This window comes from Dermacentor silvarum, chromosome 7, assembly GCF_013339745.2.
Source record: "Dermacentor silvarum isolate Dsil-2018 chromosome 7, BIME_Dsil_1.4, whole genome shotgun sequence".
In the NCBI taxonomy this organism is placed as follows: domain Eukaryota; kingdom Metazoa; phylum Arthropoda; class Arachnida; order Ixodida; family Ixodidae; genus Dermacentor; species Dermacentor silvarum.
Window position 1 is genome coordinate 89563380 of NC_051160.1, and position 24060 is coordinate 89587439.

Below are 24060 nucleotides of genomic sequence, written 5' to 3' on the forward strand. Positions count from 1 at the left end.
TTAGCTTGACACGCCAAGGTCATGCACTCTAGGAACTTTTCCTCGCTTCATGTTAATGACAAAGAAAAGCATTCTGGTGATTTTCATAACTGACAATAATTACTTGTTGTTAGGTGACCCCTTTGTCGTGGTGTCTTTTCCTGAAGAGGAGGACAAGCTTGGCCATCATTCACAAGTCATGGCTGAAAGAAGACCACCGCTCTACATTTTGGCCAATAGAAAGAAACCCTGGAAAACGGCGAAAACTAACGATGCAAGGCGCTAAAACCAACAGGGTCCTGGATTGAAGTGCAGTGCATCGTCAAACGCTGGGCTAGTAAGGTTGCCTTTTACATCTCAATTTCTGTGTTGTAAAAAAGATTTTTTTCCTCCAGATACCTATGAGAAGGCACAAGACAAGCTTAATTCCCTCCAGTACTCATCTGACACTAACAGTGAAAGAGAATTGGGACGGGGCAAAAGGAAGCGGCAACGTGCGATGCGTTTTGGAGATGACGAGGACAACAGCAGCACAGACTACGGTGACAGTGATGAATACGTCCAACCAAGGGCACCGACACCACCTCAACCATTATCCACAGGTAAGGCTGAGGTTGTCACCATGCTATTAATTAGAAATGTGCATTCATATTTCAACGATATTGTAAAGCAACTCCGCGAATGAGTTACCGCCTACTCTGCTATGCAAACAGCAAACCTTGTGTGGTGTGTGTAGAATGAAAATTTTTAAATCTTTTTTCTTCCTTCTTTTAGGCAGGTATGAGCCAACATCAGCAGAGCCGTCTTACCAGCTTTCACACTGTACAGGTAACCTGCCTGAAGCAACTCCAATGCTTTATAGTAACCACTCGTTTACTTCAGATATCCGTGACTGTTCATCGTCTCTCACGGAGGCTTCTCAACCAAGTTCACAGGCCGGTATGTCTTTCACTATTTTGACTCTGTTTTCATCTCTGACTTTCTAAGTTTAGCCTGAACGAAATTGGGTTAACCGTAAGCTATATAATTGTCTACGTGGTAATTTCACTTTATTTCAACCTTTAGAGAAAGTTGACTTTTACTGCCGTTCAGATTCTTTAGCTGTTTATTTGCCTATGTCTAGGAGTTATGCACACATGCTACAAGAAATTGTAATTGCTACATTGTACTCTAGTTAGGTTGCTGTTACCTATGCTGCAGTGCCCGCTGCACAATTGCCAAGCATACGGGCCAGAATAGTGGTCCACCCTAAATTGTTTTTTGTCGTTTATGCTGTGGTAGCAATTAAAGCGGTGTCATACTCAAAAGTTCATCAACCTTCTTGTACACTTTTTTTTTGGGGACCACTGGTCGCACCATATCGCGTCTTCACTTTATGCATACTGTGGAGCATTGTGCTAATCTTTAACTTCACCTGCAGCTCCTAACTTAAGAGCTAGTTATGTTGACCTAACTTTCCATATATGGTCCAGCACAAGGATCAAATCCATTTTCTGAACTACAGTATCTGCTAAGACTGTGACACTGCTGAAAGCTTCATCCATAGGCTCAGCAAATTACAATACCATATTATGTTTCCTTCAAGGTTGTTAAGCTGCCCTTTGAAGACAGCTACTCTAATGTAAGACTTTCGCTCTGAAAAGTTATCAAACTGGTGCACGATGTTCGTAATGCAAAATTACAGGACTAGGTTAAGCTAACTACTATTCTCCTGCAGCTTCTTTATTGTCTCACCAGCCATGAAATGATGCCTCTGTGTTGGCACATAACGTTTTATTTCTTTTTGTACATTCTGTGGTCAGGTGGAGCATAAGTAGTGGCCTCTTTCTGTTTCAGCTGTACTGTACAGACCATCATCTATGCCTTTCGAGAGAAGGCAGTATATGGAAGCACAAGTGCCTGGTATGTCTTTACATATGTGATTGCAGTTTGTTACTTTGTATACCATATTGCAAACAGTTGTGCACTGGAGTACTGCATATTATTATTCAGGTGCATTGTAAAGATTGGGGGGGGAGTGTACTCTGTAAGTGTCCGCATAGTGGACACTTACACAACACCCACCCACATTCCCCACCTCACTCCCAGCTTCTGCATTTCTTGTACAAAATTTGAGACCACTTAAAGACTACCGACCCTTTTTTGAATGAATGTCAGTGGAATACATAACGACACGACACAAACGCTTTGTATGTTATGCATGCAATTATTGGCAGTATAAATATTTTGCTGGTCTCAGGTAGTATATTTAGATTTTTGTTTGCTTGTGCATTCTGCTGCCAGAGTGTAAGCCGTGGTGTGTTTGTTTCAGATGCCTTGCACAGGTCTGTAGCTGCCCACGCCGAATATCCTAGCTCATACACGGACTTGCAAACTCGTGGTTAGTCATCCATGTGATGTACATCTTTGTGCTGCTGTCATTCACTGTCCTAGTTTATAGTCACATGGAGCATAACCTATGGTCTGTTTTACGTTCAGGTTCAGCATACAGGCCAGTATCCACATCTCTTGCTGAAGCTACAAGGTCACACACGAATACACATGTGCTCGGTATGTAATTCATATGCAATGTTATATGTTCTTAATGTTGCTGCAGTTCGGTGTTTGCTTTTTGCTTATGCATTCTGCGGCGAGGTTGAGCGTAAACCATGGCGTCTTTGTTTTAGATGCTTTGCACAGGTCGGAAGCTGCCAGCTCATTCACAGAATTGCAAACTCGTGGTATGTCATTTATGTGGTATACATCATTATGTTGCTGTCATTCATTGTTTCCACTTTCGCATTTTTTTAGCGCTTATTACATTATGTTTAAATGACTGTGGCGTGTTTTATGTTCAGGCTCATCGAATATACCAGTATCTGCATCCCTTGCTGGAGTTACAAGGCCACACACGGAACCACACGTACTTGGTATGTCATCCTGATGTCACGTTGCTATTTTTGTTATGTTGCTGTAGTTCTTGACATTTACTTTTTTTTATTGCAATCAGCATTCGTTCCCTACTTCAGGCAATTTGAGCCTGTCTATCTAACTATCCTCTTAAATCTTTGTTCCAGATGCTTTATGCAGGCCTCCTCCGCCCCACGCTGAAGTTGCCAGCTTCACAGAGTTGCAACCTCTTGGTATGTCATGCATGTAATATAAATTTTTGCTGGTTTTGTTCACCGAATCCAATTTTTGCCTTTGGACATTTAATGCACTAGTCAGGCAGAGCATAACCTGTGGTGTCGTTTATATTCAGATTCATCGTACAGGCCAGTATCCACATGTGTGACTGGAACTACAAGGTTGCACGCAGACCCACAAGTGCTCGGTATGTCGTCCACCTTCTATTTATGGTTATAGTTAATAGGGTTCACTGTTGTTGGAGCTTATGTTACCAAGGCCAAGTTTTCAGTATTTTTTCTGCAAAGACCGATTTGTGTTGTTTTGACTCCATATTTACTTGAAGCAAATGATTTTTTTGTATCTACATGTACCATTGACATTTGTGATAACATGTGCCCAGAAGTGTGAGAGTAATTCCATTAGCACTTAGATTGTTCTTCTTTATAACATATTGAAAACAGAAGGTGATATCCTTAGCACTAAATCAGCTTTGTTATTGAGTTATCTTGCTGGCTTCATGACAGAAAAAGTTACGGCAGAACCCATCTCACGATGACTGCTAACGGTAATGCGATAAGCATTCAAGCAATATAGCAGCACATCGTATTGCTGAAGTCACGTTTATTTAAAATCTGTAGTGGCCATTCTGAGACTTTCGTTGCTTTGGCTATAGGCGACTTACGATGTCTCCAGTATCAGCTCGCTTTTCTATGGCACTCGCCTGGCAAGGTTGCCCACGATCGTGATGGCATAATGAAGACTGTGACGATGATGTAATGATAAAAAAAGAGTGATGTCGATGGAACGACTAAGGCATTGTGACGACAACAGCATGACGACAAGGAGATGACAATTTTGAAATGATCACTATGGTATAATGATCACAATGTGATGACTATGGCACGAGGACAATGGGATGATGCAAGTGCATGGTGATGGCGGTGTGACGAAGACAGTACAGCAACAACCGTATGATGACGATGGCACGTCCACGACAATAGGGTGACGTGTTTGAAGCGATGATGGAAAACAACAGTGTGATGATGATTGCATGGAGGCAATGGTATGTCAAGAACTGTGTGATGACAACATGGCGAGAGTGGGATGATGAAGTTGGAAGGACGAAGATGGGAATGACCGTTATGGCATCACGACGGCAATATTACAATTATAATTAAGGGTCCAATCATTCAGTCACGGATATAGCCACTTTTTTGTTGTTCAGTGCAACTGGTGGTGAGCTGAGACTAAAAATTTTCATTCTGCCGTTTTACACGCCGATAGCAGGATATGATTAGGAGCTAGGCACACCGTAATGGGGGGCTCCGGAATAATTGTGACCACCTGGGCTTCTTCAACGTGCACCCAACGCACGGCACACAAGCATTTTTGCATTCCGTCCCCCATGGGAATTCATCCGTGGGGGCCAGGAACTTAATTGCGACATCGAGCTTAGCAGCGCAACACCATAGCCGCTAAGCCACTGCAGCAAGAAGCGAGCTGACACATGAAAGCCCTTTATAATGCACAGTGATGCATAGTTGCCTTGACCGAAAAAGAAATTGGCTATCTCTGTGAGTGACAGATTACACGCTCTTGTTTCGTTTTCCTTAAGGACACATGCCTGGTTTTAGCACCCTCTTCTTGATAGTCCAGTTGTCTCTTTCTCGTCCCGTTTGTCATTCTGTTTTTCTGTCATGAAGCCATACTAACAAGCACAGGTTCAGAATTTCTTGCAATCTTGCTGGCTGTCCAGTCATTAATATTATATCTGCGTTTTACTCTTCAGCATGCATAAAGAAGAATCTCTATGTTCTCTGTTGAATTCTGCAGTGTAAATGATAAGCAGCAAGTTCTGAGAGCTCCATCTCTTGAGCAATACATTCAAGACGGTAATTGAACAATACGTTCCTTTCACTTGTGCTATGTATATGCATAAATTGAAATGCGAAAGGCAGAGTACATACTTTCTATACAGTCTAACCTCACCTAGCTCTGGCTTCATGATAATAGCGTGAGTGTGAGTATTCATTACCCACCCCTATGCCGCAGCCATGCAGCACGCAAGAAAGGCTTTTGTGTGTTGCCACTGGCGCACTATCTTTTCTCAATGTCGTCGTGACGGAGTGACACCATGAGTCAGTGCCGCAGTTTATCGCTTATTCCTTCTTTATGAGTGTACCCCATCATTCGAGCAACAATGGTTGCTAGCGTGCAAGTGGTGACTGAGAAAGGCATTTGTGGTACGTGGCATGGCTGCAGCATTGGACAAATCGTGAATCCTTGCTCGCGCCTTTATCACAAGGCGAGTGCTAGATGACAAGAACCGTAAAGAAGGCACATGGAGGCTTCGCTGTTTGTGTTACAACAACTATGGCTGGTAGTACATTTAATAATGCTCATGACTGTATTTTTTTCCAATTGCCACGTCAAGTACCGTATATATTTACGAAAATAGGTTAAGAACAAATGAAAGTTGACCCCTGTATAATGAAATCACTGAAGAAATTTTAAAATACAAGTTGAATATAGATCGAGCTATATCTTTCTAGAAAAACAAAGCACTTTGAACATGACACACCATTATTTGCCTTATGCTCGGCTACTAAATCTCGCTAGTTGATGCCACAAGCTCGCTGTCTGAAATGGCAGAGAAGACAACCTCGACGGACGCTTCACAGGCATCTTCGGCACCCCAAATGACGCCGTTCGTGTGCCGTCGAGTGTGTTGGACATGCAGCTTTCTTTCAAGCCAGTCTGGATAATCTCGAGACTGGCCATGTGGTAGGCGCAATTGAGGAACTCGATTGGCTTGGTACTTTGGCTAGCCTTAGGCGACACGGGCCTGAACTCACGATTCTGATAATATTTATGCAATGTGTCCTTTCACCTCGTTCCTCCCATTGTCATCCTCCATTGTGACCCTCTTTCTTCCCCTCTTCCCCTTCCCTCACGTAAAGTAGCAGGCCAGATGTTCTGTTTTCCGGCCGACCTCTCTACTTTTTCAAATCATTAAACTTGGCTAGCCTTGTTCCCAAATATGGTTGATGACTAATTTTGGGTAAGATTTTCGAAAAAGGGTCTACCTATATTCGAATACATGCAGTAGTTTCTCATCCTGCAAATAGCGCTGAACTGAAAATCCACATAATACTAATGACAATAATTTTCTTTTTCAGCCTTCATGGAAAGGATATTACAAATACTGAATGGTATTAAGCAGACCCAGCAGGCCCATTCACAATATCTTAATGAGCTGCTCAGCAATGCAGACAGTGCTCCGTCGCACCCTTGTCACCTCCCAGAGTTGCCTTTTTCGGATGTGGCAGACGTGCTCGACTATGAGAAAAAACTACAGACAGACAAACAAGCTCAACATCAGATGGTAATGTCTCCGCCTCGTCTATTTTTGTAATCTTGCCAATTTTATGGCTAAACGAATTTTAATTAGGCCACCACTCCCTAATCATGTTGCTTCATGACCTAGACTCAGTGTGAAGTTGCCTGCCTTGTAACTACAATGTGCTGTAGTTACACGACAGATTGACGCTGATGTTACTTATGACACTAAGTCTGATTCATGGCATGCTTTACAATTTTGCATACAACTGTTTGACAATTTTAAACAATTTAAGTAATACCCCTGTCACACGGCACATGTAATGGCATTCGCAGCGAATGAGATTACGTGTTAATGCCATTTTTGTTGCTTCTACACGGGCATAGTGAATGACATTCACTGCTAATGGCATTCGCCCGTTGAATGAGTTTCCCGAACTCATTCACGCGCGACTTGTGTACTCTCGACGACAGTGGCTTGGCAAAAAATTACAATAGCTAAGTTAAAACGAAATGTAATATATTTTCAGATAACCATCCAATTTTTACCATTGTATTCTTAACAATATAGTGAAAAGATGTAAACAAGAAGCACGATTTGTAGGGTTTCGTTATCATAGCAGCCTGCCGATAAACATTGCCATCAATTGCGAATGCCATTTTGTTTACCCGTGTAGACCGGGAACCCAAGACGGCAATGACATTCGGTATGAATGTCATTTACTACAAATGACATTACATGTGCCGTGTGACAGGGGTATAATACTAGAAGCCAGTTTGCACTTCTCTATTACCAAGGCATCATTTAGGTTGCAAAACTTTCAATGTGTACTGTATGTTTGTTTCTTTTTAACAGAAGAAGCACATGGCTGTCCAAGGAGGGGACTCGACAAAACAGAAAACAACACGCATACTACAGTCCCTCCTGAGCTGGAATGCTGCAATCAGCTTCAGCTGGTTTGGTGCGAAGGGGAAAAAAAAATTCTCCGAGCTGCATCTGTGCAAGCTTATGTGTGGTGAGTTACGTGCAGCAATATTGACATCACTTAGTTATTTTTTAATTTGATGTCAAGCAGTATACCCACTGTACTTTGGCTGCTTTGGCAGAATAGACCCCTTATTGCCTAGCGAGATGGATTTTCTTTGGCAAAATATATAAATGGCTTATACACCTATTAATAATGTTTTGCCGAGTTTAGTGGTGTATTTAGTTTTGTCTTTTTAGTGTAGTATCACATTGGTCCAAGTTCTGTGTGGTGTACAAAACTTATAGAAAGGATAATTTTGCTTATGCATGCAGGCACATTGACTAATGACGCAAGACACCCAGATGCCACGCTAAAGGATGTCGAGAGGGCCGCCATGACGTGGTTCCGCCATGCTGCTGAGCGGCTTGCTGCGCAACAAACATAATTGTTTTCAACGTCAAGTATGATCCTGCTAAAAGTCAGTTTCTGGTTGCAGATTTTCTGCATTGCTTGTATGAACATTTGTTTTCTTTTTTCACCAGTGTTTCGTTCCTTCTTTTCTTATTAGTTATGTTCGCCACATTCAGTTCCATCATTTTTTTATGTGTTGTTTCCTGTGCCTAACTGAAATTCTTATTTCCTGAACTGAATTTCTTTACTGTTACACACAGCCTGCGCTGCCTGCTTAACACTCTTCTATAGTAGTGTGGAATTAAGAGCTAAGAGAGCACAATTAACAGTAATTAACTATTGGTGCAACTGGGCACACTATTGTACAATGTTTAAAAAGTGCACAGCAACATACACAGAAGCACCTTAGCAAGTAAATACAACTTTGATTCTGCACTATTAGATGGGAGTTAAGCAGGCTGTGCAGGCTGTGTGCGCCAATAAAGAAATTAGGTTTCAGGAAATCAAAATTTCAGTTAAGCACAGGAAACAACAGAGCAGAAATAAAATGATTATTTTAAACTTTGTATAAATAGTTCCTGTGAGGAGAATGTTTTAATTATATGTGTTCATTTTATACATGGGATGTGTGCAATAAAAATACATCTCCAAAGTTTAACTGTTGTGAAATATTGTCTAACTTATTTTGCATTGTTCACATGAAATTAGTCATACACTTACAGCAAGAAATCCAAAAATACTAAGAATGTTTCAAAAATTAATTTTTCTGTCTGAACATTTATAAACTTTAGCCGTCTTCAGAAAACTTAAGATGCGCTGCACTTGTGTCATTGCTTTTTCTACATTACTCAATTCTGTTATAGGAGCGTTACAGGATGATAGCCTTCAGTTATTTTGTAAGTTGTTCGTCATGAAAGCATATTCAAGCTCTTCTTTCAGGCTTGAAATTGAAACATGGGGGGGCAAGATTCATTGTTGGCCCATTTGATGTTGGGAACTTCCACACGCTCGATGCTGTGTTGGTAGATGTGTGTTCTGCTGTGCTCGCAGCTCTGTTTCTTGTGTTTTCAAGATCTGGTAAATATACAAAGACGAAACAGATTCACTGAAGCCTGCAGCCGTGGGAAAAAGCAGAAAAACAAGTGCATTGCATCTCGAGGAGAGTACGTTGAAGGCGATTAAAGTCAAGAAATGTTTCAATAAATGTACAACTTAAAAAAAATTCTCTCTATTTGTGGGTATGTGCCCTTTAAATGCTGCATGCACTGGTAATTTCTGGAAACTGGAATATGTAACATCCAGATACGATGCCAGAATGTCCTGGAAGGGGCATTTAATGGACATCCTGCGGACATCCAAATATGCTCCCTGAATGTCCTGGAGGGGACATTTCACGGACATCCTGTGGATGTCGTTTTTTGTCTCATTTAGGAGGATTTGGGGATTTGTATGGGACATCCCAGGGACATCCCATACATCCTGAGCAGGAGATCCCAAGGACATCCAAAGGATGTCAGTGTGTTGTCTGGGACGCTTTTCTTCTCACGCTTTCACCATACCCTCCTCCTCCGCTTTCCTCGCGATCTCTTCGCTATCGAGGTCTTTCATCGCCCGCTGCTCTTCGCGTTCGCACTTATATTCGTCGCTGTGCTCGTTGGTTCGGTTACGCCGAGGGACAACGCTGAAGCTTAACACAGGAACGAGCGCCTGAGAGCTGCGCTCTAAAACATAATGGAATAGTTTTACGTTATACCGGCCCTGGGGACAGAGACGCCCGCCCGCTGAACCCGCTGCAGTGAGCGCCTCCCTAATATCTAGTTCGCTCGCAGAGCCGTCAGCCTATTTCTTTTCTTTTTTTTTGCGCCTCGGCTGCAGGGAGCGCCATGCCGCTCGGCCCACTCAACCGCCCACTAGAGCTGCAAATACTTGTATTCTAGACACTCTAATAGAGCCGCCCTGGCCGTTCCTACAGCAGTGACAACCGGGATTAGCCGCGCGCGCCGGCCACTTGCCGGAAGCGCCGAAAAGTCCAGTGCTCTAAGCGCGAAAATTGCGAGAAAATGTGCGGGAAGCGCCGTCACATGGTGCGTGGAATGTGAACGGCTGCACTATTTTTCGTAGAACAAATCCGCTTACTGTTCGCGACCACTGCCGGACGGACATGCCGAAGCCGTTCTGGCGCAGCGTGGCGCAATTTCGGTCAATTTCCTGTGTTTGGCGCAGGAGCCCTGCCCCTGCACCTTGCAGACACCATTGCTTCGTGCGAGCCGTGCTTAGATAAGCGAAATCGCTCCGGATCCATCTCCCACAAATGTCATGTACGGTGGCTGTGCCTCAACGTGTCTATGTTTGCACTATACCCTTGCAAAAGGTGCGCCGCAGTAATGTGGTTAATTTTCTAGCGCCTGTCGTACTGTTAATCTACATAATCTGCGACCAATTCTCGCTTCGTCTCTTTGAGATCTACCTTTTAATACCTCTCGCGATTTGCTACGACGCTGTGGAGGCGCGGAATTATTATTTTTTTTTCTGGGAGTGGTTACAAGATACTTCGGTGTACGCCAAACCCGTGTGAAGTCTGCTAAGAAGGACAAAGGGAAGAGATGGCGCTTCCCTTTCTGCCAATTTTTTTTTGTGAGTCCATTAATTGGTTATAACACGCGAAATATATGCACAAGTTGTGAAGCCACGCACTGCAGCATCCTTCAGCTGCTTGGTGAAGACAATGATCACTTAGCTAAACAGCAGGGCTCACAATATCAAGTCTCTTGTGGAACTTTAAAGGGGTCCTTAACTAGCCCTCGGTCTTGGTGAAAATACATAGCCCTCGGACAGCATACCCTACATGCTGCGAACTTTTCAGCCAAGTTTTGCTAGTTGCATGTGCGCGGCGCGTGGTGCTCGCAAGCGGAGTCTCCTTTCTCTCAAATGCTCTTTTCAACAGGAGCCTGCTCCTCACTCTTTTCTGGACGCTTTATTTCAGAATAAAGCATCCAGAAAATGCGGCGCGCTGCTATTGACCAACAACTGACATTGCTCAAGAAGGGTGTTTGGATCAGTGCGCTTTTTCCTACTGTTACTGCATATACTTATTAACAAAGTTTTCATTAAAATATAGGCAGCCTCTCCCTTGTCGAGGAAATGGGGGTAAGCGAAGTTTGTCGTGTTTCTTCGGTGTTTCTCGGAACGAATATTGTACTGATGAGTACCACGTTGTGCTCAAACCATAACCAGTCACACGCACTGCAGCTGGCCCCGAAGTTCCGGTTGAGAAACTTGCGTTGAAACCTGGCTGTCGCACCAGGGAAGTTGGCGCTAGCGTTGCCGTGGCGTGCACCACCGTTGTCGGGTCCCTGGAGATGGCGCTGACGTTTGGCCTCAACATAGCGCTCCCGCAACTCGGTCCGTGGCTTTTCGCCTGGGCTTAGGAAGCCCTCACACTAGAATCGACACGTCGACGACGAGCCCTTTCCCGAGCGAGTTCGCGGCGCCGTTGCTCAAACGTAGCCTGCTCCCGCAACTCGGTCCGTGGCTTATCGCCTGGGCTTCGGAAGCCCTCACACTAGAATCGACACGTCGACGACGAGCCCTTTCCCGAGCGAGTTCGCGGCGCCGTTGCTCAAACGTAGCCTGCTCCTCGGTGGAACGCACCACACGCGGCCTTTCCATGCGATCGCTGAAATTGATCTGAGGTGAGTGAAGCCCGGCCCGGCAGAGCGTGCGCCAACCCCCCTTTTCCTCCCCACGACACACCAAACGACCCTGATTGGTCACGCGCGTCACGTGATCCGGCACCGCCACATGCGAGTTTTGGCGTGTCTACAACGCCACCGAAACTTGTGAGCCAATAAAAGCTTCGCTTGAAAAGGCTGAAGTAAGCGAAAATCTGCTTTAGAATTTCGATAACAGGAGCCGACTATAGTCTTGCCATGCTCGGCCGCAGTCGCGCACGTAGAAATTAAACTTCGGCCACCCTGCTCATCGGTATCATAGCCATCGGGTCTCGCTAATTTCGACCAATTTTCAACGCTCAACGAGCCTCTAACCACGCGAAACTTAAGGTCAGATCGCATGCACGCTTGCCAGTGTGCGCTTACTACTGGCCGCTCCTGGTTGCCTTGGCAGACTAAGCCTTGTTAGACTAAGCCTTGGCAGACTTGGCAGACAATAAGCCTTGGCAGACTTATTGATAGCGCTTCAAAATGCCCAAGTTGGTTGTGGCTATCTATACATCGGTCAAGCTGGTAAAGGAAAAGCCGGTCCGCACCAGTTTAGCACGGTCAGACTAAAGCATTGAGCGCGAGCACGTTCACAAAGCAAACGCTGCGCACATGCACTACAGTTGAATGCAGCTGCAGTCTGCTACATAGATGCTGCGGCTAACGTTACTAATGACCGCGGCCGTCGTGATGAGTCCAATTGTTAAGCGCGCTGTGGCTGGCTGAGGTCAGCCGCGTGGTAGGCAACAAAATCGGAAGTAGTGGCCTCTACGTTAACATACGCAATCAAATTTGAACTGCGCGTCTCGGTGACGCTCAGTAGGCAAAGCTTTGCGGGCACACTCCACTCCGCCATAGCCTTCGCAGTGCAAATCATTCAAGGAGTGGAAGCACCGCGGAGGTCGTGCTTGATTGCCAATAACTTCGCTTCTGGTGAACGCAGCGAAGTACTTTTTGCGGAAAAGTATTTCTGAAATAGCCTATTTCAACTTCAAATGACTTTTTCCACTTAGATAAAAAGTGGTTCAGGGCCCCTTTAACAGTTCGATAATGTGCAATTTAGGTGCAACTTTAGAGACACACTAAAGGTAAACACTAAATCAGTTTCAATTGATAAAGTACTCTGGAAGAACCATATTTTTGTTGATTTTACAGAATAGGTTATTATAAGAGAAAATGAAGGTCAAAGTACGATTTTTGAATTTTGCACAGAAACTCCAGGGCCGCTAAGTCAGTGTGATGTTATGGATTTCAAAGTACTTTCTCATTTCAGCCATTCTGGTTCATTAGAAGTTCTTGAAACATGCCAAGTGCTGATTTAGAATAGTGTACTTCTGTTAATTGGACCCCGACAGGACTACCAAAATGAATAGAATTATTTGGCAGATCAAATTAAACAAGATGCAGAAAAAACGCTAATACACGCTGCCCGATTCATTTAGCATTATTTCCTCACCTATTCTAACACGCCCCCGAATAAAACGTGCGCCCACTTTCTGTGTGTCCAAAGTAGAAATGACATTAATGCTCCTATAAAGGTAGAAACATAATGCGCACCCGATACTACAGCAACAAAAATGAGCAAGGGTATACTAATATGTGCACTATGTACAATATGCTTGAAAAGCTTGCAGCTCTTCATACACACTGTCTCACGACTTCAAATGTGCCACAGAGATCTGGATGAATGCCAACATTATACTAATCCATAAGAAGGGAGGCGTTAAAGAATTGAAAAATTATAGGCCTATAGCTTTCAGCACTGTAAAAAATAGTCGCCAAGATAATTTCCAACAGAATCAGGGCAACAATCGACTTCAATCAACCAGGAGATGACAATCGGGTAATTGAGAAGTCTGCGGAGTACTTTCAACCTCTGTACATAGCTTTCATAGATTATAAAATGCATTTGATTCAGTAGAGACACCGGCAGTCATGGAGGCATTGCATAATCAAGGAGTACAGGAGGCGTACGTGAATATCTTCGCAAATATATAGTACAAAGATTCCACACCTACCTTGGTTCTCCACAAGAAAAGTAGAAAGTTACCTATCAAGAAAGGGGTCAGGCAAGGAGACACAATCTCTCCAATGCTATTCACTGCATGCTTAGAAGAAGTATTCAAGCTTTTAGACTGGGAAAGCTTAGAAGTGAGGATCAACGGCGAACATCTCAGCAACCTTCGGTTTGCAGATGACATTGGCCTATTCAGCAACAATGGGGACGAATTAGAACAAATGATTGAGGACTTTAACCGAGAAAGTGTAAGGGTGGGGTTGAAGATTAATATGCAGAAGACAAAGATAATGTTCAATGCCTGGCAAGGGAACAAGAATTCTGGATCGCCAGTAATCCTCTAGAGTGTGTAAAAGAGTACGTTTATCTAGGTCAGTTATTCACAGGGGACCCTGATCATGAGAAATTTACAGAATAAAATTGGGTCGGAGTGCATATGGCAGGCATCGCCAAATCCTGACTAGGAGCTTACCACTGTCGCTGAAAAGAAAAGTGTACAATCATTGCATTCTATCGGTGTTAACATATGGGGCAGAAACTTGGACGGCTAACAAAGAAGCTCGAGAACAAGTTAAGCACTGCATAAAGAGCAATGGACCGAAAAATGTTAGGCGTAACATTAGGAGACAGGAAGAGCGCGGTGTGGGTCAGAGAGCAAACAGGGATAGCCAATATTCTAGTTGACATTGAGAGAAAAAAATGGAGCTGGGAAGGCCTGTACTGTGTAAAGTAGGTAACCGGTGGACCATTAGAGTTGCAGAATGGGTGCCAAGGAAAGGGAAAGTGCGGTGGAGGACGGCAGAAAATTAGGTGGGGTGATGAAATTAGGAAATTTGGAGGCACAAGTTGGAATCGGCTAGCGCAAGACAGGGGTAATTGGATATAGCTGGGAGAGGCCTTTGTTCTGCAGTGGACATGAAAATATGCTGTTGATATGTGTTGCACAATGGCAGTGTTTCCTAAAGCCACCTTCGCCGCAATACATGCGTGTTATGTGGTAAAGCATTCGAATGCCACAAAGGTGGTTTTGGTATCGTGTCCAATGGCACCCCACAAGCAATTCATGGCCCAATATTATTGAAAAAGAAAAAAAAAAAGCCGCCTGTCAGACTCGGGTAAATACCGTAACCATACATTGTGAGCTACTGTTGTTGCTTGGAAATCTTCGAAGAGCAGGCCAAAAATAGGCATTTTCAACGAGCGATGAAGTGTATGTTGTGTTTAATGCATTCACTGTCGCACAAGCTTCACAGGCACAGATGCTGTCACTATAGAGGTCTGGCATGCATGACCAGTCAGCATGACTGGCATGATGACTGGTAGAGTTCAAATTAACCGATGAAGGCTAACTAAGATCAAAATAATGAAACTTTGAGACTAGAAATGCATGGGCGCCGGCCAGGATCGAATTAACTGAAAAATATAATCAATGGTAGTCTACTGTACAATGTAGACCATTTTTGCAGATAACCAGGCCCTAGCAGACAGTTCCAAAATTAATGACGTCACTTCAAGCTAGTGCGGGACCTTGAAGGTGGTGTTGATGTTGCGGTTTTTTCTGGCTTTGCAAGAGTGGCCTTATTGGTATTGCAGGAGGTTATTAATACAGTGTAAATTATTCTCATCTTCAGTGTCCCTTTAGCTGTGGAGATGTCGCACACATCACCCAGACAGATCATGTTTGGAATGAAGACAATTCCTGTCAGTGATTTTCCCGACACCCCCAAGCAAAGCTTTATTAAAGAAACCAGTTTTTCTACACGGCATTTCATTAAACATGACAAAAGTGGCATCCACATGAATGCGGCTTCAGACAAACGAGCAAAATTTTTGAACGTTGCTTCGTATAGTACGTCTCAGAATGCACTGGTGAAGTTCAGCTTGCGGAATCACTTTTTTTGTAGATTCCCATTCTTGACTGCTGGATGTCACAGCAGTTTTCAGAGAGCCAACTTTTTTTTTTTTGTAATGAAAAGAAAGTCCTTCAATTTTTTATGACACAGAAGAAGCATGTCTTGCATCAGTTCATGCACTGAACGATACTAAAAACAGCATTTGTTGCCTATACATTTACAGCCCACGCAAGCCATTGCTACTGCACTCGTGCCGTGGAGCAATGCACATTCACTCGTGAACTTTCCATTCTAAGCATACATGTAGTCTTAGAGATAAGTGGTGGTGTCACCGCAAACAAAGCACCCGATGTTAGTGAGGCATAATTTACCGCAGCCCGCAGTTAGTGTTTCATTATTACTGTACTGGGCAGCGTGAACTGCCTTCAATTTTTCTTAGCTCCGTCTACAGCCGTAAGAAAAGAAGAAATCAAGAGTCGTGCGTAGAAAAGAAGTACATATACCAATCTTAAATAAAGAATTGTGAGAGTTTCTTGGGCAGAAGCCCTAGATTGGCCACAAGAGAAATTTTACCTGTAGCAACACAGTGACGCATTTGCGAGAATGTGCAGTTTAAGAGAACATCTTCAACGTGGAAGCCTCTTGTTGGTAAAATAGGGTGCTAGGCTTATCTTATTTCCTATAATACTGCGACTACAGCAAACCATCTGGGCTATTGTTTCAGAGGGAAGGAGGGATGTCCTTACCCACTACTTTTCGCCGCACATTAAGTGAAAGGTCCTTAGCGCGAATTTGCAGCAAACGCAAAGCAATGTGCAAACCAACGACGTAGGCACGTCTTGAGCTTCAATGTTTCAGATTCGAAGTTGCTTTTGCAGTGCAAACTTTGCGAGCGACATGACTGCCCACATGGTGGAGGCAAGGGCGGCCCGTGAGACCTTGGTTCACTTGAACGTGTCAGGTACTTGCTAGAAATGAAGTCACACCATTGCTACGTTACAAACAGGGACTAGAAGAAGGGAAAAACAGAAGGGGGCCAACCCCTGCAATCTCGCCAATTGCTTTGTCGGACAATGTGAAAGAAATTGGTTATGTCATTATGCCAAGGAAAACCATATCGTCATGTGTTCAACACGTTCTATGCTAATGCACTACAGCCACCGGTGAGAATTTTGGCCACCTAGATTTGAGCTCGGCTCCAAAGATATTGGTTGTTACCTTCCCACAGTTTACCCTGATGAAGTCTGTACTGCAATGACTTTTATGGGGTGCTGTGATAAACAAGCGAGTAGCCACTGCACTGTACCACGTGGCCTGAGCAAAACAAATGTTTCACGTGAACTGTATGTAGCTCAGTGAATGTCCATCACCATCCGGTGCCCGAAAAAAGCCACAGATCACCGACACGGTTGCCATTATAATTAGAGCACACTTGATTCCCATGTGACCAGTGCCCTGCATTGAGTCTTGTGACTTTATTAACACCACACAGTCACCCACTTGTAACGGAGCCAATTGAGAACTTTTCCATCTTCCTTTTTTAAACATGCATTTGCTTTTGGGCTGACAGCAAACAGCTGCAAAAGAACCTGGCAGGAACGAGTCTATTATGCTTGAGAGAGCGGTGTGGGCAGCAACTGGCGAGACTTGAGGTTGTGGAAGAGAACAGAGGGTGGGGGGAGGAGGGTTGTCAGAGCTTGGCTGCAGACGGGGCGCCCCGTCAATCCCTGCAGACAGCCAGGGCATCATTGCGCTCGTCGACAAGCTCCTTGCCCGTGGCCTCGATCTTCTGCCGGGCAAAGTCTGACATGGGCAGTCCGCTGACAATGCGCCAGCGCTTCTGGGCGTCGATCTGGACCGGGTAGCTGAAAACCACCTCGGTTGGTGAGCCGTACGACCCGTCGCTCATTACTGCCATGGACACCCATTCACCCTGCAAGAGTACGAGAGCTCCATGTCAGATTCTGCTACTCTCAGTTAAGAAATAACTCATTAACTGCTTCTATACGATACCCGAGTTGCATACAAGGCTGGTCTAATGTTTTAATTTGTTTGAGTGACTTCTTTCTGCCCTTAATAACGATGTGAGGCACCATCCCAAGAAACATCAAAACATTTTGTAAAGTTAACTGACATGTAATTCAATTTCCTGTTCATTTGCAGGAAATTACACAAATTTCAGGTTTAAGAAAATGTGGTGAACTTAACGTGCAACAGAAAACACATTAGTGCAAACCATGCAGCTACAATTATTCACACAATGGCTGTAGCGCCTGTGGGATGGGACGTGGCTTTTGAAATCAACTTCCTTGTCTTCATGGATTTTGATGAAAACTCGCAGAGGTAGTGGCAATGTTTCTGTGATGTTATCATAGAAATTTCAAAGTTCTATAACAACCTTACTTCTTTTTCTCCTTTTGGGCTTGTCCCAAGCCTGAATGACTTACAAAATGTCATAGAAGTCCCGTTCGAAACATTGTTTGAGGGTGTGACGTTCTTTGATTTTTTTGTATTTACAACATGATTGTTTTTTCGTTTTCTGTTCCACATTCTTTTTTTCTCAGCCCATTGCAGCAGCCTCACGCAGACGCTCGCGTGGCTCACATACACTGATTGCATGCAGTGAGGCATATCAGCTGACAGTCGCATCTGTTTCGCAGTGTCGCATGCAATCTCACAAATGTGGTATGACACACAAAGGATACAGCACAAAGCTCGCGTGAAACAAATTTTCAATCAGCCATAGAAAAAGCGAATTAAAAATATCTCCAGGCAAGGTGTCGAACCCACACTCTTTTGATTCCAAGCTGGATGTCTAGACCACTCGACAACGAAACACGCGGAGTGGAACATTTTGATGACCGAATTTCCTGCACAATTTCCACAGCGTCGCACGCCAAGTACGAAATGAAGTATAGTGAGTTACGGTAAATCTCCCAAGATTTCTTCAATTCGTGTCACCCCGTGGTCCTGTTTACAGCCACCTCAGACAACTGAACACTGACCTCACGGGTGCCCTGCCACCAGTCGTGCACATGGTCAGCCGCTGCCTTGGCAGCCGACATGGCACTGGAGAGCTTGCGTGCCGCAATCACTGCTGCACCCCGCTTCTGTACAGTCTGCAAAGGAGATGGGCAAACGGCATCTCAATTGACAGGTAGCACATGCAGATAGAAGAAGCGCTTATTGGCACTGTACACTTAAGAAAAATTTGAGAGGAATTCAACAAGAGATTGGTGCCACTGTGCCCACAACACAGCCCTTTGATAAACACGGAGTGAAAACAAAAAGAAGTCATGAAGACAAGTTTACCGATCAGCCTGTCTAATGCATGCACTGGGATAGAAAATAGATAGAAGCGCTTATTGGCACTGTACACTTTAGAAAAATTTGAGAAGAATTCAACAAGAGATTGGTGCCACTGTGCCCACAACACAGCCCTTTGATACACACGGAGTGAAAACAAAAAGAAGTCATGAAGACAAGTTTACCGATCAGCCTGTCTAATGCATGCACTGGGCTGATCAATGTTAATCTTGCCTTACATCTCCTGATAGCTTGCTGACCCACCGCTGCTGTGAGGCACGACAGCGATGTGTAGACATTGACAGATAACCACCATGTGCTAAAGAGACATCACACGCAGAGTCACAACAGCGTAAGCCACTCCTTATGTGCAAAGTGTGCCACGGGTGACATGCATGTAGATCAACATGCAGTGGCGCGTACCATTCACGGCCTAGTACACATTCTTGTTTGATGGCTACTGCTGTCCAGTGTAACAGTAATCGGAAGAAAAAGAAATCCTGCAATGTCCACTGCTAATGATCATCCGCAAGGCACTTTAGATGAGTGGAAGGATCATGGAATGATTACTAGCACGCATCAAGCAAGCCCGTCTCCCCGAGATGTGCACTCTGTTCTTGATGCTGGTTAGCCGACGTGACCATTGACTTTAGGTACACTGCTTAGAGTTGGCACAAAAAAAAATTTCCAAGTTCTGGAGTTTTACGTGACAAAACTACAATACGATTATGAAGCCCGCCGTAGTGGAGTTGTTGCAGCAGAGTACAAGTTTTCTAAATTTACCACAGGTGGGTGTTGTGCTCCGGAGGGCAGTCATTAGATACTCATCACAGCTCTGTACCAATATACACGGCCAGGCTGGCCATGAGTTACCCTTGTGCAAATCAATGTAACCACGCAGCTGTTGCAATCCATCGAGGAAGCACCAGTGAAGTTGAAGTGCCGAGCTAAATTACCAAGGTTAGAAATGTCTGGCTTCGACAATGACAGGCAGGTTAGACCGTGCGATGATTGTGTCAAATATAAACAGCCAAAAATGCGAAAATACTACTACGAAAACTGTGACATTAGGCAAACATCATCAGTGCATAGTTTGCATGTGAAGACCGCCTGGACTTAGCTTTTTTTTTCACTGATGAAGAAAAACAAACAGAGGTGCGTAATATGTTTTTTTTTTCACTGATGAAGAAAAACAGAGGTGCGTAATAATACTTCGTCAGTGCTCCTTTAAGGCACATTCAACTGCTCAAATTTATCACGCACAAGTAACAGAGGAGGATGACTCACAGTGAGGAATTCGCCCTGGAAGTAGGCTTCGTCCTTGATGGCTTCGGTGACCTTGACACTCTGGCCATTCAGAGTGACTGAGGCATGGCTGGCATCAGGGAACTGAGTGGACGAGTGGTTGCCCCAGATGATGACGTTGTGCACGTCCGCAGCCGACACCTTCAACCTCTGGGCAATCTGCAGTGTCAGGACGAAAGTGACACCTTGTTGCTTGAGGGGCAGCCGTTAAGCATCAAACAGTTAGAAGCAGAAGCTACAGAACTGGATATAGTGCTGCGGCTATCTGAATCTCCTATCTTTCGTGTTTACAGTGACACCAAGATATCGATGCTGCGTCAACAGAAAAGTGCACAATCAGCAGTGCTATAGCACATCCCAAAGCCAGATTTCCTTTTCAGATTTCGCAGACAACACACTAAAAAATAGCAATTTTGTCAAATCCTGCTGTGTATTTTTTTGTATTAATTCGCCATGAAAAAGGAAGGTTCTATAATTACAGGAAAAAAAAAAAACATTTGACCAAGTCGGTCACTTCATTGCCCCGGCCCTGCTTAATTTCCAGATTTTTTTACAACGATACAAATTTTGCATGATACGAATTTTTGTGCCGCCCCGCGAGATCCCCATCATCGAGATTCTACTGTAATTAGGCACTGGAATTAAAAACAACAAATAAACTTTCTGTAAGTGACCATGAGCAACTCTACCCCCTCCTCCCCGGTTTTTGCCCCACTCTCAAAATACACTTCCGATGCCCCTAGTTAAAAGGGAATCAACACCTTCTTGAGGCACGCAGTAGTGGAGGACTCCGGATTAATTTTGACCACCTGGGGCTCTTGATGTGCGCCTAAATATAAGTGCATGGGCGCTTTCGCATTTCACCCGCATCAAAATGTGATTGCCGAGGCTGGGATCGAATTTGCGACCTCCAGCTTAGCAGCACAACACCATAACCACTGGGCTACCGCGGCCGGTCAATGGCATGCAAGGCTGCAGTCTTTGTTGCAATCTTGCAAGTTGAAGTTGTGCCACAAGTGCATACTCAACCGCACACACTGTAGCAAACACTCCATTCAAGCGTGTCTTGCAACAAGAATTCTCGCGCTTAGCCTACAGCAGCAGTTCGCACCTGTCCCTTGGCCCTGTTGTGGTCGAGACGTGTCATGGCCGAGAAGTTCTCCTTGGGAATGGATGGGGCGTACTTGGAGCAGATCAGGGCATTTGTGTTCGCTGGGTTGCCCACCACGAGAATCTGTGCAGGCAAATATAGCAGGAAGATACAGTTAACTGCAGTTACACAAGCACAGTCAGGTAGCGTACCAAATGCTAATCATGACAATCAACTGCACATAGCGAAAATCCATGCGCCGCAGTTGTGGCTATTTGCATGGCTATTCTGAAGACATACAGTCAAGCGTCGCTACAGTCGTACCCACGTTTAACGATCCCAGATGTAACAATCTGTCGGTTATAACGACCCAATTTCAGTGCATTTACGATTTTATGACCCTGCCTATTGAAACTGCGTGTAGCTATAACGAACGTTTTTTAAATCGGCCTACTGTTACAACAAACGCTTTGAACCCGGTCACAGTAAAAAGAGGGCACGCGTGTAGTACCAAAGCACGAAAGCGCGATCAAACTGGGTGCACGGCAGCGCACGCCCCGCTTCAGTCCAACCGCGACAATGATATGGCTTTTGAGATCAGCAAGCGATCGTTGCGCGCAGGTTTCGTAAGCTGCGAAGAAGGTCACGCGTGGTCATGGGCTTTCAAGGCACACTTCCAGGGAAGAGGCGTGCAGCATAAACAGCATGGTGCAATATCGGATGCCCCGACGGTGTCATTTTCGTTTTTGTGCAATTGTCCATGCAGCACCACATGCATTATGCCTGTCACAACGATTTGGAACGACCGTCTCTGTCTTTACACCGTGGGAACGACGGCCGCTCAGGCATTCCTGTCGACGTGGCCAGAGTCGGCGAGAACGCTGAACAACGCGCTGCGCCGTTATCAGGAGATCATGGTTCGGCAGCGCTTTGTTCATGCCTTGCCGAATGCTGATAATGGTTCACAGTGATGTTTCACCTTTCGAACATTACATTTATTTCGCACAAAGCGACATATATAATGTAATTTCACAGCTCGTGTGGCTGGCGCGCAGTCGTAACGCCGAGGCCATGATGTCCGAGACTTTCGCAGAATGGTGGCATGTCGGAGTAATTTCCGAAGTTTACCGCTAACAGCCAACTAGAATGCTTCGCTCTCATGTGCAGAATACGGTCATGTCCCGCTGGTAGTAAAATATATCGCAAGCTCTCGAATATGAAAATGGCGGCTGTGCTTGCAGTTTCGAAATGACAGGCGATCGTAGTGAGGTGCTGTTTTGAAAGAGTTGCACGATGCCGCATTTCGTTCTTTAGATGGACGTTTTTAACGAAAATTTGCGGCTAGGTACGGAAACTCATTGGGAACAAAAATGACACTGAAAATCTGGCTTTTGGACCGAAGTGCTGTCGAATTGTAACTGCAGATGCCAGCTTCAGTGCGGTTCATTTTTGAGCGTTTAACGCTCAAACGAACTACCGATATAACGACCACTTTCCGCGGAACTATCGAGATCGTTATAAACGGGTTTGACTGTATAACAAAGCCGCATCAAACACGAAAACACCTTCGTTTCATCCAATATTTATTATTAGCATGTATTGATTACATACCAATCTCGGTCGCGCAAAATTTTTGATTTACTTCATTTTACCCAATTATTTGTAATATCCATGCTTGTTATATTGAGGTACGATAATAAACCTAAATTCAGCGATAAGTTATGAATGACGCACCAAATGCCCTTCAGAGGACTCCCATTAGAATGGACTTACAACAATACAATACAATGGACTCCCATTAATTCGGTCCTGATGCGACCAACGAAATTGATCAAATTATTCAACAGGTTGAATTAAACAAGAAGCAGAAGACACTATAAAACACAATGTCCGATTATTATGGCGGTATTTTCCCAAGTTCTAACATGCCCCCGAATCAAATGTGCGCCCGCTTTCTATGTGTCCAAAGTAGAAAACTACTGTAGAAATGACATTAAAGCTGAGGGGTGAATCTACGCATGGCTTCCATTAGTTATGGCCCTAGCAGGTGGGTGACACTTCAGTGTGCTTACACCAGAAAAAACGGCAGCGCACATGGCTGCTTTCGTCATGGCATCAGGAACAGCAGCTGCGCAGCGTCTCTTCCCCTCTCTTGCTTTTCTTCTTATCCCGGAGTTAGTGTAGCCTAAAAATGTGGGCTTGCCCCCTAAGGTAGTGCAGCCTGAAAATGTGGGCTGTTGTAGGTATATGCCGCTCATCAATAAACCTTTCTGGTGCCAACCTGCGTACGTTCCACAGGCAGAAGGCACAGCGTGGCCAGAGAAAAGCACGAGAGGGGAGCCTGACCGCAGTACAGGACGCGTTTCAGCTCTTTGCACACTGTAACAGTAACCATAGACATGTTATGCCCAAATGTTTTTTCGAGCAGCCAGCTATGATGTGCACGTAATTGAGGATGTAAACATGGTGAAAGAAATTGGAGTAACGCAACAGAGGTATGGCGACGAGTGGCCATTTCTTGTACGGTTTCCTACCTTGACAGATTTCTTGGCATACTGGTCGAGGGCACGCCCCTGGCTCTTGAAGATCTTGACGTTGGCAGCGAGCAGGTCCTTGCGCTCCATGCCCTCCTTGCGGGGCATCGAGCCCACCAAGAAGGCCACGTCAATGCCATTGAAGGCAACTTTCTCATCATCCGTGGCCACCACATCTGCATTCGCGAAGAAAATTGACAGTGCTCATGTGGGGGACCACTAAAGGTGACAATGAGCTGTTGAAATCAGACGCTGGCTTTATGGGCAGGTCTCCAGACACTTGCTACCAGACATTCAGAACTAAGCTTATGTGACTGTGGCAGTGATGGATGAAGCACATGACACCTTTCAGAGCAGCATTTGGAGCGGGAAGATTCATTGTGTGGAACACCAACTGAAGTCTTTTAAGCCGGTGGTAAACACAGTCGGTA

General features: G+C 44.7%; 2 protein-coding genes across 3 annotated transcripts in view; one reads left to right on the top strand and one right to left on the bottom strand.

Annotated features, from left to right (window-relative positions):
* LOC119458262 (malate dehydrogenase, cytoplasmic) overlaps nucleotides 1-24060 on the bottom strand; it is a 38409-nt gene that overhangs the window by 3839 nt on the left and 10510 nt on the right. The window contains exons 4-8 of one of the 2 annotated variants that reach the window (XR_007467931.1): nucleotides 23630-23805; nucleotides 21117-21239; nucleotides 19988-20164; nucleotides 18400-18513; nucleotides 15495-17327 (exon numbers count right to left, since the gene is read on the bottom strand). Coding sequence is in view for 1 of the 2 variants with exons in the window: in XM_037720092.2 (XP_037576020.1) it covers nucleotides 17115-17327; nucleotides 18400-18513; nucleotides 19988-20164; nucleotides 21117-21239; nucleotides 23630-23805 (803 nt within the window). In the remaining variant the exon portion in view is untranslated. Of the gene's footprint in view, nucleotides 1-15243; nucleotides 17328-18399; nucleotides 18514-19987; nucleotides 20165-21116; nucleotides 21240-23629; nucleotides 23806-24060 lie in introns of those variants that run through there. The other variant, XM_037720092.2, reaches the window with a different exon arrangement.
* LOC119458260 (uncharacterized) lies at nucleotides 2296-7839 on the top strand. Its single transcript, XM_037720087.2, has 9 exons — nucleotides 2296-2359; nucleotides 2458-2529; nucleotides 2646-2699; nucleotides 2817-2888; nucleotides 3036-3101; nucleotides 3221-3292; nucleotides 6267-6472; nucleotides 7283-7442; nucleotides 7727-7839. The coding sequence occupies exons 7-9, from the start codon at nucleotides 6272-6274 to the stop codon at nucleotides 7837-7839; spliced, it is 474 nt and encodes a 157-aa protein (XP_037576015.2). The 5' UTR covers nucleotides 2296-2359; nucleotides 2458-2529; nucleotides 2646-2699; nucleotides 2817-2888; nucleotides 3036-3101; nucleotides 3221-3292; nucleotides 6267-6271.

Bases quoted from the DNA above. Each gene is read 5' to 3' on its own strand.
- LOC119458260 (XM_037720087.2), top strand. From the start codon at position 6,272: ATGGAAAGGATATTACAAATACTGAATGGTATTAAGCAGACCCAGCAG. The intron at 6,473-7,282 runs GTAATGTCTCCG...TCTTTTTAACAG, and splicing joins AACAAGCTCAACATCAGATG to AAGAAGCACATGGCTGTCCA. The intron at 7,443-7,726 runs GTGAGTTACGTG...TTATGCATGCAG, and splicing joins TCTGTGCAAGCTTATGTGTG to GCACATTGACTAATGACGCA.